Source organism: Anser cygnoides, chromosome 4 (assembly GCF_040182565.1).
Source record: "Anser cygnoides isolate HZ-2024a breed goose chromosome 4, Taihu_goose_T2T_genome, whole genome shotgun sequence".
Taxonomy (NCBI): Eukaryota; Metazoa; Chordata; class Aves; order Anseriformes; family Anatidae; genus Anser; species Anser cygnoides.
In genome coordinates this window covers 15930012-15949719 of record NC_089876.1, presented here as the reverse complement: position 1 = coordinate 15949719, position 19708 = coordinate 15930012, and the positions used below count along the sequence as shown (strand labels likewise).

General features: G+C 38.0%; 2 protein-coding genes across 18 annotated transcripts in view; both read left to right on the top strand.

The window, feature by feature from the left end:
- Nucleotides 1–6840, top strand: part of PROM1 (prominin 1) — a 62960-nt gene extending 56120 nt beyond the window's left edge. For 11 of the 17 annotated variants that reach the window (XM_066995675.1, XM_048046854.2, XM_066995673.1 and 8 more), the window contains 6 exons: nt 53–145; nt 1584–1699; nt 2388–2411; nt 2780–2848; nt 5129–5169; nt 5396–6840. In XM_066995675.1, coding sequence (XP_066851776.1) covers nt 53–145; nt 1584–1699; nt 2388–2411; nt 2780–2848; nt 5129–5147 — 321 coding nt within the window. In that variant the 3' untranslated portion in view covers nt 5148–5169; nt 5396–6840. The other 6 variants (XM_048046848.2, XM_048046843.2, XM_066995678.1 and 3 more) reach the window with 4 other exon arrangements.
- A 2617-nt stretch (nt 6841–9457) lies between these two features.
- Nucleotides 9458–10084, top strand: FGFBP2 (fibroblast growth factor binding protein 2). Its single transcript, XM_066995833.1, has one exon. It carries the CDS (start codon nt 9458–9460, stop codon nt 10082–10084), a length of 627 nt encoding a protein of 208 aa, XP_066851934.1.
- The last annotated feature ends 9624 nt before the right edge of the window (nt 10085–19708 follow it).

The window sequence follows — 19708 nt, the reverse complement described above, 5'->3', positions numbered from 1 at the left end:
TCTTATTTTAATCTGTTAGGTAATTCAAACTGTTTTCTTTAATGTCTTTCAGATTGCCATGGAGGTAGCAGCATGCAAGCCTATTGCCAATGTGATAGATACAGCAGTAGATATATTTTTATGCAGCTATGTAACGGATTCTGTGGTAAGAAATCTGAATCTGTTTCTCAAAATCGGGGCATCAAGTCAGAAATTTTTTGAATATAAATCTCCATTCAGTTATTCTGGCTAGACCATTCAGAAGTGTGACAATAAAGGATCACATCCAAAGTTATTCAAGGAAGAATGTTCTGATCTGTATCAGCCAGTGCTGAACTTGTTTTATGTTTCCATTAAACTTAGGCTTCTGTTAGCAAGAATGTTGTAAAATCAACTTTTCTTAGTAATTTTTTTTTTTCAAACTTAAATTGTGAAATAAATGCACTACTACTAATTTGGAATCTAAGTTTTGGAAAGGATGGGTTTCAGCTTGCATCATTCCGAAACTCCTTGAAATAGAAAAGCATAAAAATCTGAAGTTTTTGGCAGTAACCATTTCTAACTTAAGATGGAGAGAGAGAGAGGAAAAACTTTCTCAAGTATCGTTTCTGGAATCTAGAATTTACCTGAATGAGGTAAACGGGTTTTTTTATCACTTGACTTGTAGCAGACTGAATCATTCTTGTACAGTGGAGACTGAGCATGACTTGCAGCAGAATGCAAGGGCAGTATTGGCTTTTTTGTCTTGCAAGAGAGCTTGTAGAGAGGGCAGCATATATTAAAAATAAAATAACCTACCACATGCATGGAAATGACCTAAAACATCTCCTAGCTACTATTTGTCTGTACCACAAGTTTAGCTGGGTAACAGTCACACTAATAGTAAGTGTATGTAACCAGTCAAAGCTACTCTGACCTTGATAATGCCATAAACTTTTCTAACTTGCCAGAATCATGTTGTACACATGGATCGCCTCATAAGTTACAGAGCTTCTGGGTTTCGAGAGCAACTAAGCTTCCAGTGGTAGATGAATCGTGGTTTTCGTGATGATAGAACCTATCTGAGTCACATACAAGTCAGAATGCCTCCAGGCGATGCAAATAAAATTTGAAAAATCATCATTCTAACATCTGATGATAACTCAGCTCATCTGTGCGATAATACAATTAGTTATGCAAGCAGGTTGCAGCTAACAAGTTAAAAAGCACATTGAGAAAGTGCTGGAAACTCAGATTTTTGCAAGAACCACAGATACTAATTTAAAATAGCAAGAAAAGGGGAAAAATGTCGCTTGTAAACTAATGCTGAGAGACAAAATTACTTTCTGGCTCAAGGCTGACTAAGTTAAAATAACTACTTAAGACATTATGCATGTGTGAATTTCAGAATTTGAGCATCTCTGGACAGTCTTCTGTTTGGTTACACCTGTAAGATAGTGATGTTCTTACTTTAGTTCACATCGACTGTGGAGAATACTTAGCTTGTCCTGTTCCATGCTAGTATAAGGAGCTTCAGTGCAGAGACCTCTTAAACTAGTTTCTAATGAGTCTTTTATTAACCGTGCTCTGTGATCTTTTTTTTCCTGGATTTTGTTTCATTTCAGAATACCTTCTGGTTTGGTTTGGGAGGCTCTTCAATATTTTTAATTCCTGCCATAATTTTTGCTGTAAAACTCTCCAAATACTATCGTAGAATGGATACAGAGGATGTGTATGATGAGTAAGTATATACTCCTAGTCAAGCTAAATGGCAAATGGGTTTAAATGTTTTTTCTGGTGTCTCACATGAAGGTGCTATAATCCTTAAATCTTCTGTCTGTCAGATTAGCAATGCATGTTTTTGAGAAATACTGCAGGTTTGGGTTGGTGCCTGCAAAGTGCTTCATGCAGGTAGACTTTGGCAATTTTATATTGCCGTGACTCTGTAGATATTGCCAGCTCTGACTTTAAGAGGTGACTTCAGAATGAGGTCTTCAGAGCTTTATGTGCAGCCTTTATATAAATATCTTCCAGTGTGCAACCAATTAAGCTTTTCTAAATTATCTGTTTAGGTGAACTGTGCTTTGTAATCTCCTTGAAGTAACTATTTGCTTCCTTACTGTCTTAGTTATTCCTAACCAATGTTTCCTTTTTCAATTGCAGTTCCTCTGTCTCAGGGACTTGGCATTTTACTTTATGATAACTGTTCTTACATATTTTCCCATCAGTTTTGGTTTTACTACTTTCTTTTCTGCTCTTTGTTTTACTCATTCTTCAGATAGCCTGTGCACTGCATTTCTCACATTTCACACTGATAATTTTTCATTACACATTCAGAAATCAGTAGAGCAGAAACAGGCATGTACAGCTAAAGTTAATCACTTATTTTACTGTCTAGTTAATGACTCCTCCTTTTTTATGTTTTTTAGTGTCGAAACTATACCCATGAAAAAGTAAGACATTTTTGCTGGTATTTGGTAAAATTATTTTATTCAGGTGGGAGGGTTTATATTTTTAATATGACTTGTTACTTCAACAGAGGTAACACGTTTTGTTTCACTAGACTTTATATTAGAGTATCCAACTCAACAGGAATATCTTAATAACTAGTTTTTGGAGAATATTAAAATATAAAAAATGTAAAGTTATACTTATTCCATAGCTCCTAATGGTTACAAAAGAAAAGTTATCTTCTATTGTACAAAAACAGTTTATCTTTGCATATAAGACCATCATCCATGTACATGTCTTGGAAGCCATACTGTACATAGTGCATCTTGTAGTTAACATGGTCTTTTTTGGTGTATTTATTTTATTACAGTACAGAAAATGGTAATAATGGTTATCATAAAGAGCATTTATATGGTATACACAATCCTGTTATTACAAGGTAAACCAAGTCTGAAACTGCATGCCTTCATGTCCTTGCTTAATCTAATATATTAATCACCTATCCAATTTTCTGCACGTTTTAAAGTGAATCACTTAGTTTGTTTCTTGCATGATTATTCACTATAACAAATGCTGTACGATTTATATTTCTTAAATGTTCTTTACATAACAATAAATATTGTAATAATCTCCAGCAACATAACAAAGAAATTGCCTAAATTTGGACGTAAAATCCAGATAATTAGGTATTTATCTAGCACAATGGGTTGTCCTAAATTAGTAAACATATTAAAATATTTTGATAGCAGGTGAAAGTGATAGGGTGGGATGCATTCTTGCTCCTGATTTTTTTTTGGTCTGTAATGAGTGTGTCTTTTTTATATATTATCTAGGACACAAGCAGGTGCAACTTTACAAACTGATTAATTAGTGTATGTTCTTCCTGTGCAATGCATGGAACACAAAAGCTAGATTTTATAAAATCAGCTTTTACTTCTGATCATCCTAAATTCTAATGAGGAGCTGTAGAGACTCTGCAAATAAGCATAGCATTTAATTGCTCATTTGCTCTGTCACCAGAATAAGTGTGCTTATATTACATTTTTTTAGATGATGCAGTGAAGAGCTTTTGCTGTGCAAAAGACAGATGATTCAGGATATGCAGAAAACATGAAGAGATTAAATGGCTGTTTCCGCATGGGTAGAGTTAGGGTAACATCACAGAACAAGAAATTTAAGTTAGATTTAAAAGGCAGGAGACTTGTGTTCTTTTCTGTCTCCAACTCTTGTGCTGTAAGACCTTAGCTAGTTGTGAGACTTTCAGTTTCTGTATGGATAACATAGGGTGTCCTACAACTTTAATATTATGTTTTGCAAGATATGAGTTGCTTAAGGAAGGCTGTAGCCTGTAATTAAGATATGTAGCTCTCCGTGCCTTAACTTAGAACTTCATGACTGAAAATACGGGCTGAGTGCTGGCAGACAAATAGGATAGCATTGTTCTTTCAGTGATTAAATACCAAGAAAGTTGAAAGTTTGCAAGTCTTGCCAGATTTTGTGGCTGCATCAGCTGTATATTATTGTTTGTTATAACTGTATTGGACAGTAATTACTTAGTGACCAAATTTGTTTTCCACTTTTCCTTCTAAAGTAAATATTTAAATATAACAATGTTTTCAGTAACATGATCTGTGCTGCAGTTTAAGGATTCCCTAAATAAATCTACAAGGTATCTAATTCAAAACTAATCTCCACTGGCACATCTAAGAACTCTGTTTCAGGACTTTTGATCTTTTACATAAGATGAGACTAATAATTGCTCAGGCTTTAGAAGTCCCTTTCTGATCTTTGAATCTTTAATATGAATGTTAATAATCTTGAAGTTGAGAGCATGTTTTTCATGATATTTCAGGAATTGATTAATAGTTAATACAGTGTTCCTGAATAAGCTAAAAATTAACATAAAATAATCTTTTAAAGCCACTAGTTCAGTTCTGACTTCCTTTTTCTAAATTTTAATAGTTACTCAAAATTGCCTTCCATAATATGGTGTAAGAATTCTGTTTGAAGCAATACTTTCTTCTGAAGAGTTAACTGAAATCATTTGAAAAACTGCTGAATATGTTAGATACATGCATTGGGTTCCTTAGTCCAGGATTCTCATACGAGTAGGGTCTTATTCTTCAGGGTCTTATTTATTTTTAAGTGATCCTTACTTTTCCTGTAAGGGTTTTAGATGCTTTGGGAGATCTGGCTGTGAATGGATCTCTGTACACCTGCACTTTTGCATAGTTTTCTTTGGAAACCAGCTGGATTGTTTTGCTAAAAGGAGAAGCAAATCTCTCTATAAATATGAGACATGTAAATACAAGTAGGAGATCCATGAGGTGTGTTTACATTTATATAGATACCTCACATAGAGGTGATACACACGTTAAAGCAAGCGTTAAAGACATAAATAACCTCAAATGCAGACACCACTTTGGGGAGAGTAAAATTGGAGGCTGGATTAGGCTCTTCAAAGAAGACTGGTGTTGAATTGGTAACCCAAGCATTTCTTTCTGTCCTAAAACAAAGGTAAGAAGAGAGGTTGGTGGAGTAAACCAGAAAACTATTTTCTCTTGCTTGAAAAATTCTTCATTAAATAAGTGGAAGTTTGAGAAAGGTTTTGTACCAAATGAGCCTGTCTCACCTTATAGCTAGACACTCTGTTTCTGTTCTGCTTGTGGACAAAAAGTTATGATTCTGATTTGTGTTGTTTGTTTGCTTTTTTGTATAGCTCTGTGGAACAGTGGTAACAGATACTGGAAACTTTAAGGGGTAAGCAATAAGCTTTTAAAGTCAATTCTAGACCTACTGCTACTTTCCTATTTTAAGACTATTCTGCTTTCAGTAACATGAATTCTGTAAGATTTGAAAATAATTTTAAAAACCTATTGAACCATATTTGTGTTCATATGAAAATCTGTGCCTTCATTCTGGTTAAATTACATTAGAATTGTGTCTTCATCAAGTTTTCCTGAATTGTTTTTGTGATTATTTCCAGGCTACAGAAATGAGGCTCAAGATTCTTCTATGGGACTGTATCGTTACTCTACCAAGCGTATTGGCATTTACGTTCATCCTCAAAATACTGAGCCACTTGTTTTATGTGACCCGCACTGTAAATCACAAATGTACTATTGAATGTTATGCCATAAACTACTGTACAGGATATTTTGTGACCAGGGCACTGCCTCTCAAATACCACTGTTCAAGGCTTGAATTAAAACGTTTTTTTGTTTTTTACTTTTTTACACTGGGCTTTCTATCTTACATCACAGGATATAAATTAATTAGATTAACTGACTTTGCTTAGTCCTCTGACAGTTGGTCAAGTTCTTGTTTTAAATTGTTGAGATGCGTTAAATACAGTACATACACGTTTACATAAAAATACATTTTCTATACAGAGACTTTTGTATATATGTTTTTCTTAAAACTTATGAGTGTTTAGTTAAGATTTTAATATTGTATAATACATTTCACAAATGAATTTACCAGCATGATCAGTGTTGCTATTTGGTGCTCTTGAATGAACAATTTGGACTAAATTTTAATTGTAACGGGATGCACAGTGTCTCTTTGTGTCTCTGAAAGTTCAGTTGCATTTTTTCTTCCTTTTTTTTAATTATGATTTAATTTTTAGTGCTTTTTTGCAGCATAGACCTAAAAGGGAGACTTTTGTTTTGAAATCGTGTTTGGGTGGGAGGGTTGGGAGTATGTGTAATGCTTAATACAGCAAAAAAGCTAAGCTTTCTAGAGTTCAGTAGTACCCAAAAAGCGCATGAAAGATGTCAAAATGTTGGTGATTTTTAGAATGCTTTACATTCTCTGACTCCCTTTTCCCCATTCACACCCACTTCTGTAACATCCTTAACAGTATCACTGTTAAACTGTGCCTCTTTGGGAGACAGTGATACTATTTTTGTTAAATAATTTCAAAATATGATTTCCAATACTGAAATTCAGACACGTTCAGCAACTGGAGTTAGAATTTCTATTCTAACATTATTGCCTTGAATTTTGGCATGCAGCTGTGTTGCTGAATTAGTTAACAGCAGAATTAATCAAGAGAGCCACAAGTATTTATCTTACTAGTGTAAAACATTACAAAGTGTGAAATAATTGGGCATATTGATCTCAAATAGTGTCTCTTTGCATATCAGTATTCCTAACTGTTTCCAGTGAAGTTCACTAGCTTGAAGGAGGGATAATCCTGAAAATCATTCAAATAATTTTAAAGAAATGTTGAAAAGTCATACCAGTCTTTAATCTGGAATAACCTTAAATTTTTCATTTTTAGGTCATAAATGGAAACATTTCTAATTGACAGTATGTAGCATAATGTGTATATGTAATGTTCAGAACTGTAGATTTTTAAAAGTTTCTATTTTTAATTTGAGAAAATGTTGCCAGTTCACTTAAATAAAAAAGAACTTGCTTAACTAACTGATGTTTGATTCTTAATTGTTTTGTCATGCAGACCTGTCTCAGATTTGCAGTTAGTCATACAAAAATGAGGTTTTTTTTATCCTGATTAAAAATGTCTCCTATATCTTACTTTTATTGATGACTTTAACTTATGCAAGATAAAAGACCAAGAACTGGAGCAGGAAGGACTGAAAGAACATTGACTTTGTGTGGGAGAGCTTCTGAATTCCACAAAGGGTGTGTTTTATGCAGAGATGTAGGATTCGAGCTAATGAGTTGTGGGGAACACCTACATAGTCTTTAAGTACTCAAGTTGTTACTGCTTATCTTTGTTTGTGTTGCACTGATAGCAGAATTAATCATTTTCTAGGCCTTCAATTCCCACAGTTCACTGCTGGGAACCCAGCCCAACTTATAAAAGGACAAGTGTTTTCCAGTGACATTACAGACCATGAGCTATTTCATCTGAAGCATAGGCAGACAGGACACAAAAGTTGGATGGGAATGGGACAAACGGTTTGCAGTTAACATATTAACTGCAGTACTTAAGTACACCAGAGCTCTTGAGTCCAAGCTTCAGTATTTCTCCTTATCCTTGTAGGCTGATTTATCATCATGATTGCACCTGAGAACTTTTCAGAACTAGAGATACCAAACTGGTATAAAGTATTTTTTTTAAGTAATTTTGAACTCTTTATCAATTATTAGAGAGAACAAGAGACAAACGTCTGTAGTTTCCAGGAATTCTCAGTGCTATTGTGCATAAGAAAGTGTAAATAATATTTATTTGTTCAATTATCAAGAGGTCTTTGAGCCCTTCCAGTAGGGCTTTGAAATCCTTGAAATGAAGTTTGAGGTAGGCAACAAGATTCTTCTGGTTAGCTGGGTGTCAGGTGAGAAGACTCCCCAGAAAACACAGGACGGTGAATTGTAAACCTTAAGTAGGCTTGTGCCATTACTGTTTGTCCTAGACTTGCCTGGAGAGCCACACCACTGTGTTTTTAAGACAGTCAACCAGAACAAATGGCAAGAAGCTGGAAATGAGAGTTCTACTAAAAGTGTTATTAAAGTAGCCTTAAAGGGGGACAGAAAGCAAAGATTGTGGTTCTCAGGCAGATGGTATTTATTTATTCATGGGAAACTTGGTGCCACATTCACTTGAAGAACAATTTCAGGCTATCCAGAATGGCCATTTGAGGTGGCTCCATCTTCAGACATGCAGCTCACAGACTAGCTGGGGTGCCAGAACAGCTGGGGGCTGTATTTGTCAAGTTTTAGCAGAGCATCTTTTGCAACTTTATTTTTTGTTCTACTTTACTATCTGTTAAATAAATGTTTTTGCTTTTATATTTTCTCTGTATTTTTAGTAATACCTGTTGAGGGGCTAGATACACATAATGGTACTCTATTCCAGTAAGTACAGCAGTTCTTAAACCCAGGGTTATTCAAGCATACCTAAATAATATGATTACCTGTCTAGGAGCCCTTCAGGTGAGACTGGGTGTAGTACAAATGTCTCTGAAGTTGTGCCTGGCAGGATCTTATGAGCCAGAAAAGTCCTGTGGCATGCAGCAGCACAGGAGGGGGGTTCTTCATGACCAACTGAGCACCAAGGGAATTACCACGACTCTCCTTAGCTCTGCTGCTTTTAGCTACCGCAGAAACCATTAGTAAAGAACCACACAAAAATATTTATATTCCCCTGTCTTTGGTTTGTGACCTACCTATGTCTCATTTATTATAAACAGGGAGATATTTAAAAAAAATAAAGGGGGCGGGGGGGGAGTAAAAGGTGATAAAGCACAAATATGTGTTAAAGCACAAACTAAGTTTGACATCTCCTAGGGTGTATTCCCTGGTGCTGAGAGCTGTGATAAGCTAGTTCTTGTCTTGCACTGTTGGCTGAAAATAACCCAAGGATTAACGGTAATTATAAAACTTCCAAACATCTGCTTTATGTTTAGGCCTACATTATTTTGCTAAAGCCTCATTCCATATATATTTTTAAATATTGCAAGTATTTAAATATTGCAAGCCTAAAAATCTTTCAGGACTTAAAGATTGTGCAGTTGATTCTTCCCTGTGTCTGCAGTGTATGTCAAGTGCTGACAAAATGAAGTACTAAAGTTGCATCCTTGCTGTGCAAATCCACAGAAAAGCCACTGCACAAATCAGCTCTTATTAGTAGGACATGTTTATAATCATCCAGATGTATATGCATAGATAGTTTTGGCACTTTTATCTTTTTTACTTCGACATGGTTTTACAAGTTCAGGCATGAAGATAGCTATAAAGCAGCTGAAGAATGGAAAATACCTGTTAAAAATCAAATATGACATGTTCATCCTGGACAGGAATGTGCTTCTCGGTTATACAACTATCGTTCTGTATTTAACTGCATTTACAAGATTTGTCTTGTTACCTTCTTGGGAGTTCACAGGTTATTTGACACTCCCTTGGGCTATAAATTATGGGCACATGCCTACTGAAGGGTGATTTATTATTTAAATGAAAAAAATTTACATCCTACATCTAGCTGGAAAGAGGCTTCTTTGTGCACCGAGCCTTTAAATTGTGAGCAGCCAGGTGCTTACTACTTCCACTTTCTCGGATCCTTTTGCTCAAGGATCTCGCCATGAAGAGCGTTGCCCTTCTTTTCCTAGTAGTGATCTGTGGCGTGGCAGGATGGGGACAGAAACTGAAGCCAAAGAAGAGAAGCAATGGTGAAGAAATCAATTTTCGGACTAAAACCAAAGACGTCTGCACCATGAGCATGAGTGGGGATGAGGAGATGAAACTAAGAATCGAATGCAAAAGCCAAGGCAAGTCCTACTGGTGTGAATACACCGGCAAGCCGTCGGTCTGCCGTCCTTTCCGAAACAATCCCAAACTCTACTGGAATCAGATTGCCGTGGAACTTAGAAAGCTCCCTCACGCTTGCGAATCCACACAAGTGTTGAAGGCCACCATGTGCCAAAAGGCTCCTGCAGATGCTCTCATGAAGCAAATAGCTGCCGGTATGGAGCCGGAAGACCTAGCAAATCAGGACAAGTCAGTCCAGAAAACTTCAGCCTCTGTGAGGGGAGCAGGGAAAAGCTCTGTTAAGAAAATAGGGAAGCCTGCAATACTACCTCTTATAAAACCAACCCAACACGGTCAAGGGTCTGAAAATGAAACGGAAGCAATGAAACTGGCACGGGAACATTGCTGGGAATCCCTGCATGGTTTCTGCTCCTACGTTATTGGCATCTTTAGAGGTTAAGGATTTGCTTCAGGTAAAACTCTGTCTTGAAGCACAGCAGAGCATACCGAAATGTAAACCTGTTGTAGTTCTGTTTATCTTTGTTTTAATCCTGGGGATCTCTCAAGGGGATGGACAGGGAGGCTTTAGGGTCACTAAAATCTGAAGTTGGAAAGTCAGTGGTATTATGGCTTCTGAGTGGCTGGAGAGCCTAAACTCCCATTGATATCCGATAGTTCAGGGCTCCCTGGCAGCCTCATGTGAGATGTTCATTATGTACTGAGATGGTGGTTATATCTGCTGATACCAAATAGTGAGCATCGCTTGTATTTTTCCTGTTAGAATGTATGTCTGAATCCTATGGTATTTCATTTTAACTGTTTGATTAGGGCTTGTTTCTCCCTTCTGTCCTTCCTTCCCTCTTGGGCTTTTTTTTTTTTTTTTTGGATGTAAGCCAGCAAAATGTGATAAATAACAAATACATCAGACCCGTATAAAAAGTGCAATTTATAGAATTATATTTAGAATCTGACAGGATAAACTGTTCATCAGAACTGCTAGTTAGTATTTAACCATTTATGTTTTAAAAGTATTTCATAAACAACTTGTAGATTTGAATGGAAACCAAACTGTCTTAGTTTCCACATCTGTTTCTGTAGCCGTGCTAGGTGATCCCATGCAGGCTTGTCTGGTAAGTCTCAGGTTTTTAGCCGGGATATGAAGTGGCAAAGCCCTTATAGAAGTAATTGGTTTTATACCCACTTACATTTAACCTCAGGGAGACTGCCAGGAGCTGGCAACTAACCCTGAAGAACTGTTGACAGAAATGGGAATATATGCAGCGTGAGCCAGTCTAAGTGCTTAGTCTGCTAATGATCTTGGTTGTACTTAATGCAGCAAAGTGACTAATTTTTTTTCTTTTTGTTTTGCAGAGCAAAAAATTTTCTGCTGAAGAAGGGTCCCTGCTGTAGTTTAATAACTTAGACTTAAGAATTTGATGTAAAAATGAGTAATCCCTATAAATGTTGTAGCTGTTTTCTCCTTGCACCCCGAAAATGGAGCTTTTTAACATCCCTGAAAGCTGCATGAAACTGGAGTGACCTGTACTTGAAATACTACGATAAGCTAACTCTTGCATGTACTGCATTTTTGTAACCAAGGGTCTCCTTGTGATGATCTTGAACAGGTTTTTGTGTGTGCTCAGTTGCTTTGCTTTGTCAGATGAGAAAGCTGTACATGATGCTACAGTTAAGGCAAACAATAAAAATAAGAATTTTGAAAATGTGTTTGCTGTGCTTTCTTACAATTTTGAATAAATGGCGCTACTTGTGTAAAGTCATGATGATACCTGTTTCTTAAGAGATTGGTTGTAGAATGCGTAAGAGAAATTACAGATCTGAGTCATTTTTCTACTATTACATGTTTTCATGAATATTAATATTTTCAATGTTGTTACATTAATATTACAATGATAGGTTTCAGCCAGCAGGAAAAATAAAATGAAGAAATAGAAGAGTATTGTAAAAGTACATTTCTAAACATAGCAGGTTAGAGGTGTTCATCTCATGTGGCTGTAGAATTCAATATAGTCAGGATCTGTTGGTAGTCACATTAACACTTAGGTTCAGTAAATATTCTGAAAGGTAACTCATGTCTATGCACTTATGAAATTATACCTCACTCACACAAATCTCATCAAAACAATAAAGTGAGACCTAATAGCCTATTGTTGAATTTACAAAGCATTACACTCCAACTATTTTTTTAACTTCTGTTCCTAAGTGAGCTTCTCAACAAGGATACAACCAGAAAAGCTTGGTACTACAAAGTACTCTCTATTGCTGTTCAACAATTAATGCAATGCAAAGTTATGCTTAGGTACTTATCCAGCTTCACTCACAGATTTGCAATTCTTGCTTGATAATTCATAATTCCAGAGCTTGCCTACTTAATCACTGAACTTTTTGCCTTGTACCAAGTAAATAAATAAATTTCTGTCCCCAAGCCTCTTAAAATATTATATGGAAAGGAAAAGCAAGTAATGATTTTTTGCTACTCAGTAAAATAGTGCAGGACCAGTGCAGGAGGTTGTAAATGCAAGGCAGAAATACAGCTTGAATTCTGGTAAAATGCAAGCTCAAGCAAGTGTATATTTCTGTCGCCCATAAATCTAATGTGGTTAATCTTCATTTTGTATTTTCAGTTATCCTTCATAGGCTCTTGTATTGTGAGGAAAAAATGTAGTAGTACCTCTATTCATTATTTCTGTCATAGAAATTAATTGTTTAATTTGCAAACTGTTACAGTGCTTCAAAGTGATTGATACTTGGGAACTATTTGGAAATCTTAAGTGGAGAGTGGGGGTTTTCTTAAGGTGTTGCTTTTAAATATTTTAAAATTTATTTTATGATGCAAAGTCCACCCAGCAGACTGAAGGTTTTGCAATAGTTTCCATTACAACAACAATGACCTCAAAGATGAGATGATGCCTTTCAGTGAGAGACATCTAAGGGAACCAGTGACCCCACCATCTTGACAGCAGGAGGGAAGATGAGGTTTCATCAGTTCATTGAAAGAAAACTTGCCCCATGAGCCCTCTTCTATCTATATGCATTGAACACAGTAGGCAACAGAGCAGAGTTATCTGACACTTTATATAACTCATGATGATACAGTCTAAAAAACATGGCCATCATTGATTCTGTTTAGTAGAGGACGAATGTCACGTATACGTGCTAATGCACGATTTTCCTTGGGAACTCAGATGCTTTCTGTAAATTATCCAGGATCCAAAATGTATAGTTAAGCGTGAAGATTTTGCTACCAAGGTGATGTATGGTTTGGATTACATTTAATTGGGCAATGCTATGCACCCTCAGCAAGCCAGTTAACTATAATTATAGTACTTTCAATAGATACAAAAATGGATGTTAACTGAAATACCCCTCCTTAGTCTAACAGCTGTGATTGTATTGGCTACATTGCCACTTAACTGTGTTTAACACTAGAAATGTACAGCCATGACATTTCAGTTTACCATTTTGGTATGAAAGTGCTATTCATTAATGAAAGAATGAACTGAGAAGTGTTTGTGGTGAGTTCAGGGCAATTTTCAAGTACCCTGTGAATGAATGAAACCTGCTGTTTCATTCATTTTAGGGTTAACCTGTTACTCCCCGTATACGTAAGTACCAAAGGAAATCCGCTCAACTGGAGGTGCAATTCATCGTTATTTTCCTGACAGTGGATGGCACACTAAAATGTTTGTCTGGATTCCTGCAGACAGGAAGACCCCTGATATCAAGGCCTGCAGCTGCTAGTGCAATGTGAGGCCGTGTGGTGCACCTGCCTCAGGATCCTCTCATTTAGGCTTCTACAGAAGCTTCATGAATACTCGCTGCTTGAACAAGGTAAGCCTCCAGAAAAGCAAAGCAAGATGCATTTGGAAAATTTTTGTGTAAAAGGATGTGTATTTAGCACATACAATTAAGATTGAAGAGAGACGTTGATAAACTGGAGTGAGTCTAATGGAGAGCCACCAAGATGGTTGGGGCTGAAGCACGCTCCTGTGAGGAGAGGCTGAGGGAATGGGGCTTGTTTAGCCAGGGGAAGAGAAGGCTTTTAGGGTGACCCAATAGCTGCCCTCCAATACCTGTGAGGAGGCTGTAAAAAATATGGAACTAGGCTCTTTGACTTGTGTGATAGGAGACGAAGAGATAGTCATAAATTGATACAGGTGAGGTTCTGACTTGGCATGAGGAAAAACATTCATTGTGAGAAAGGGAGCAGGTTTCCCAGAGAGGCTCTGCAACCTCTCTCCTTGGAGTTTTTCAAGACCAACTGGACAAAGTCTAAGCAACATAGTCTGAATTCACCATGACCCTGCTTTGAGCAGGAGGCTGGACTTCAAACCTCCCAAGGTGGCTTCTGGTCTGAGTGATTCTGTAATTTGCAGTGAAAACACAGAATCATGCTTAAAAGTTCTGTCTGTTTAATACTGTGTACATCTGTTACCATCTGTATCTCCTTAAAATGCAAAAAATGCTCCTGGGCCAACCATTCTACCTATGCTAAATTGAATGACAGAATTTTCTTAAGTATGTGCTGATGGCAGATCCCTTTGCTAAACTGTATGTGTTGTCTTGAGAAATTTCATGTGTGGTGCTTCTGTCTTGTGGTACATGTTTTTATTTAGCTTGATTTTGACCCCAGAGAAAATCAACAAGGGATTCATGTATTAAGGAATACCAAACATCTGATCTGTTTTGCCTTAAAATCAAGTATCTGAAACTAAGGAAATGATCATTTGCAGTGTGTGGGTCATTTGTGCTGAAGTAGACCAAACCACACCTCAATAATGTTGTTCCTCAGTCTGCCTTTAGATTATCTTAACTATGCAGTAGTGCACTCTGGTGTTTTCTGAGAGAATTGTTATGTTTGCTTTGGTCATTCTTGTGTGGTTTGTAGTCATATGTTTTGCATTCTTGATTTTTCAGTAAGTGTCTTGGTTGATATGGCATGGATTTTAGGGAACAAGATCTTCCAGAAAAATAAGAAGATAAAGAAAATACTAAAAATTTCCCAGAAATGGCAACAGGCATTTCTGCTTCTGTAGGAACTTAATGGCTACTGATCTCTTTGTTGTTGTTGTTGTTTCTCCTGCTGTGTTACTTCTAGTCTCTCCTTTTTTGCTCTGAAGATGAGTCAGCTGCAGCATGAGAGATTTCATTTGGCTGCCTCTGCCTTTACAGACAAGAAGATTGCTCTCATCAGACTTCACAGATCATTTTACAATGACAAAAAGTATGTGATATGCGTATAAAAACAAGAATAAGAAAATAAATCAGAAGAGATGCAGTCAGTTTGATGACAAGACATTATCTCATGAGCATATATCCGACATCCTGAGGATTTATTTATTTAGTTTTCACAACCTGTGTACAAAGTTGACTCCATAAATATTTGGCAGGAGGCCAGAGACTGAATTTTCAGGATAGCTCCATTGCAGTACTTCCAAGAGCAAGAAAAAAATTAAGCCAATGCCTGAGCTACAGCGGAAGTTCAGGTTCCCCTCCCTACTTCCCTCTCCTCAACCATGTTATAAAAGTGTTTGCACAGCCAGCTACTTGCCGTGGGTGTCTGTGCTGCCGTACGCTTCCAGTGCCTCCAGGCTTACAATGATTGTAGTCAGGAGAGAAAACAGAGGCGTCCTGTTAGGTCTGCTGGCTGCCGAGCTGAAGGAACTGCATTACTCCGTCACTGCTGCTGCCACCCGTAAAAATTAATGTGCAAATTGTGAAATTCGTTACCCCCTTTATTTGTCTTACTGGCCTACGTGGTGTGAGGAGGCCCTCTCCACAAACGTGGTGGTAATAAAATTAGGAATTCACCTAGGACCTGAAGTGGGCTGGAAACTTCCCGCTGAAGGAAATGGTTAGCAAAATCCAGGCTCAGTCTTACAGTCTGCTCTGTCAAAAAACAGCCCAGCAGTCGGGCAGGAGAGCAGCCGACCACCCTCTTCTCTTGCCCTGCTCTTAGAGCAGATACAGACCACACGGGTACCATCACTGAGGTACTGAGCTGATCCCCTTCCTTGTGGACCCCAGAAATTTAATGTGGGAATCCCAATATTAGTGTTTGCAGGCTGGGAAGGTTATCCGAAGCCCACACAATTGTGCAGGAGGCTTGGTCAGTGTTGGAAGATCACAGGAGGGAAGTGCAAAGTAGGGTTTCCATATCTATGTGCAGGAACCATTACCTGAGAAGACCATAATGGCTCTCAGACACAAGTGAAGCTGAAGCTCAGGTGTTGAACAGCACCCATTCTTGTGTGGGCAAAAGGTGGCGTGGCCTCCATGAGGGTCATCTCCTGAGTGAACCCTCCATTGCCCAGGTCTCTGTGGTGCTGCGGGGCCATCTTGCCAATTTGTGGGGTTGGGGATAGGTTGGGGCTCTGGGGTCCCAAGCACTGGTGAGAACAATGGTTTGTCTGCAGATGAAGCCATTTCGGCTGTTCTGCAGGGTGTGTCTGGGAGCAGCCGTGCTTGGGGGAGGTCTGGCTGGCAGCACCCTGCCAGGGGCTGGCGGCCAGGGCAGGAGACGCGCTGATGAACTTGGGCTTGGGTGGTTTACCCTGAGGATATGTGCCAGAGCAGGCTGTGGAGACGTGATATGTCAGGACAAGGTCTCCATCTTTCCCTGAGGCCTGCCTCAAGCTCCCCTGTGCCCCATGACCCATCCTGCGCTGCTTTCCCTCTTCAGAAAGATGTTCCAAGACCAGCCATTGAAAGCTCTCTGTAGAAATCCAGACCACACCTGCTGTGCTGGTAAGCTACACCAGGGCGGCAGGAGATGTTTTTTACGATAAGATAAGAAGAGGTAAGAGCCATTCATGAGCACTGACAATGAACATCATCTGTAGCCGTCTGCTTTCCCCTGCCTTCTTGGGCCTGAAATCTTTTAAATAGTCGGAATCAATTCAATAGCTTCGAGTTTTGCTTTATACTAATCGCATGATCTTTTTTCAGAGTGAGCCAGCAACAGAAAGAAATCAGAAACACTGTTTTCCTTCAGCGTAGATGACTTTTTATAGAGCACTAATTTCACCTCAGCAGCAGCAGTGTCCTTTGGCAGGACACACTTCATCTGAATTACAATAAACCAATCACAGTGATTTGATGCAGTGGGCAAACTCATTTTTCTTCCTCACTATTAATGATTATTTTTTTTTGTAGAGGATTGCAATGTCAATGTTTCTGACTCAGGGAAAACCCAGGATCCAAAATGGATGATCACCTTATATCCTTATCATCAGACACATTATCCTTCTGCCTATGTAATGGCCCTTCTTAAACATCTACATGGTTGGTTGAACTCAGATAGCAAAGAGCAGAGTTCAACTACTTTGCAGTTTCCACAGGATTTCAATAAGCAGAGAAAATATACTGTGAAGGACTAGAAACCTGTGTAGAAAAATGACTGCTTTGAGTATCTGTGAGAAGAAAGGCACATTGTAAACATCTCAGAGAAAGAAATCCACCTGAAAAGGAAATCCTCAGGTAATTAATTTTCTGTCATCATCGTTTCTATGTTTTCCCCTGTATTGTCTAAAATTATTCAAAACCAAAATAATTGTGGCTACTTAAAGAGACATATAACAATATAATTACTAGGGTGCTTTCTACAATAGCTTTATATAAGCACATCACTTGTTGGCCTGTAGACCTGGGAAGGTAAACAATACAACAGGATACTGAATTCAATAAGAAGTTAGTTTCTCAGTTCTATAAATTGTTTGAAATTGTAATGCATTTTATTTCTGCATTGCCTTCTATTCATACATTTCAGGATATTAAAAAATGAAAGAAAGAAAGAAAGAAAGAAAGAAAGAAAGAAAGAAAGAAAGAAAGAAAGAAAGAAAGAAAGAAAGAAAGAAAGAAAGAAAGAAAGAAAGAGAAAGAAAGAAAGAAAGAAAAAGAAAGAAAGAAGGAAGGAAGGAAGGAAGGAAGGAAGGAAGGAAGGAAAGAGAAAGAAAGAAAGAAAGAAAAAAGAAAGAAAGAAAGAAAGAAAGAAAGAAAGAAAGAAAGAAAGAAAAAGAAAAAAAAAGAAAGAAAGAAAGAAAGAAAGAAAGAAAGAGAGAGAAAGAAAGAAAAAGAAATACAAAATTAACTTCCTTACATCTCTCTGACATAGACAAGTATTGTTATCCACCTTTACAAGGTTAGGAAACAGACATGTAAGGGGGCCTCTGAGAGCAGACATTTAGACAGAAGCTAGTATATTAAATAGTACTGGGTGAGTATTTAAGAAGAAATGAAAATTTAACGCATTTTTGTAATTCTGCTAGCTGAGTGTACACAGGAAAAAAAAAAAGTCAATCCTTCACAGGCCCCAGAACTTGAACATGCTCTCAAGCAGAGCCACCCATTACCTATACATGCATGCCTGTGTCAGTATTCAACAAATAAATTACTACACATGCATATTTTTGCCGGATAAAGTTGGCCATAGATAGAGTGAGCTCTTAACTTCTAATGTGGCTAGGATAGATGCTGTCTGGTGGCAGAGAGGGCCCTGGGTGATGCCAACGTGAAGCATCAGGTCTGTTCGTGCCCAGAGTCCTGAGAGTTCAGGAGGGAACTGAAAGCTCCCTCAGCTCCAACAACAGCAAAAGCAACATAGGCAGTCTGCTAATTTTGCCTTTGAGTTAGCTCTTAAAGCAACCAGCATCACAGTAGTGCCTAAAGACTCCTGTCATTGCTCAGTGTCAGTTTTACTACTACTTTCAGCCTGGATCAAGTTTTTGCCAGTGGAACCTTTGGAAGAACCAGAAACAATCTAATTCTGATCTGTAATTAAGACAGGGAACAGATTTCCTCATTTCAACTTACTGGACTTTAACCTGGACCTTCTGAGGAATTAAGTGTCAGGCATCGGCAAGCTGGGCAGACTGTCAAACTGAGATAAAAGGGCAAGTCTTCTGTCAGGTATCCCTCTGCAGTTCTCCCCTGGAAAAGTTATTTCTGATTGTCTCTTTATTACACTTCCACTGCTTTCAAAGATACCTTGCTGCTGTTCTGTGGGAACACTCTGGAAATGAATAAGCTTTCACAGTTTTACTGTTTTTTTGTTGTTGTTGTTGTTTTTTTAATCAATAGGCTAAGTGTATTAGATACTATAATCAAATCCTGCACCGCAGGCTCCTTCTCTTTCTCAGGTCTTGCTGCTTATAATTTTATCTGCATGCATATCTGTTTGTCTGCATCTCATTAATTCTTCCAACTGTAAAACAGTCATGCTGCTAAGTACAGATTAATATATACAGTGTGCCCAGTGAATTCAGACTTGCTGATGTGTGCCAGCACAGTTTAATGTAAATCTCCCATCTGAATGCAGCAGTGTTTCTCTGGTGTAGTTATGTTTATATTTAATTAAAACCATTACTCCTTTAGCCTAATGCTGGAGTGAAAGAAGCCTGTCTGATGCACCCTATCTTGCTGCCTACCATACTGATGGAGCACCCATAGAGCCGTTTTGTTCAATAGACCATAGTTAGGCAGAATGTTTCAGTGAGCATCTTACCCTGCTTAGGAGCAGCTTTGGGTTTTTAATGGTGCTGAAATGTGGAAGGACTAGGGTTTCTTTGCTGAGCTCAGCTGTACCTCAGAAGGCTATAAAATTCTGTTCTCAGAAGGAATTGGCTAGCTCCGTTTGTTTTAAAATCTGTGGTCCAAACACGACCAGAGTTAACAGCAAGAATCCCAACACCTACCTATTCTGAGGACTGGCCTAAGGAAAACATTTCAAAAGCATCAGGAAAGACAGTTTTACCATGTCTGAGATGCACTCTTGTCCTAATCAATAGTGGAAATGAGTTCAGACCATCAGACATATTAATAAGGTGGCTTTCAGGCCAAATCCAGCAGTATCTGAAGTCTCTCTTCTTTCCATACTTTATTTTCTACTGAGCCTCAAACATTCAATCAAAAGTATTAAAAGATAACCTTTTCTGAGTTAGAGGCATGTGTCAGATGTTCTTGTGAGGAATGTGAGATATGTGGACTACCTTTGAGAACACTGCTGGTTTCCAGTTCAGCTGTGAGAATGGGCAGGGGACAAACAGTCTCTCTTCATGTTGCACTTGTT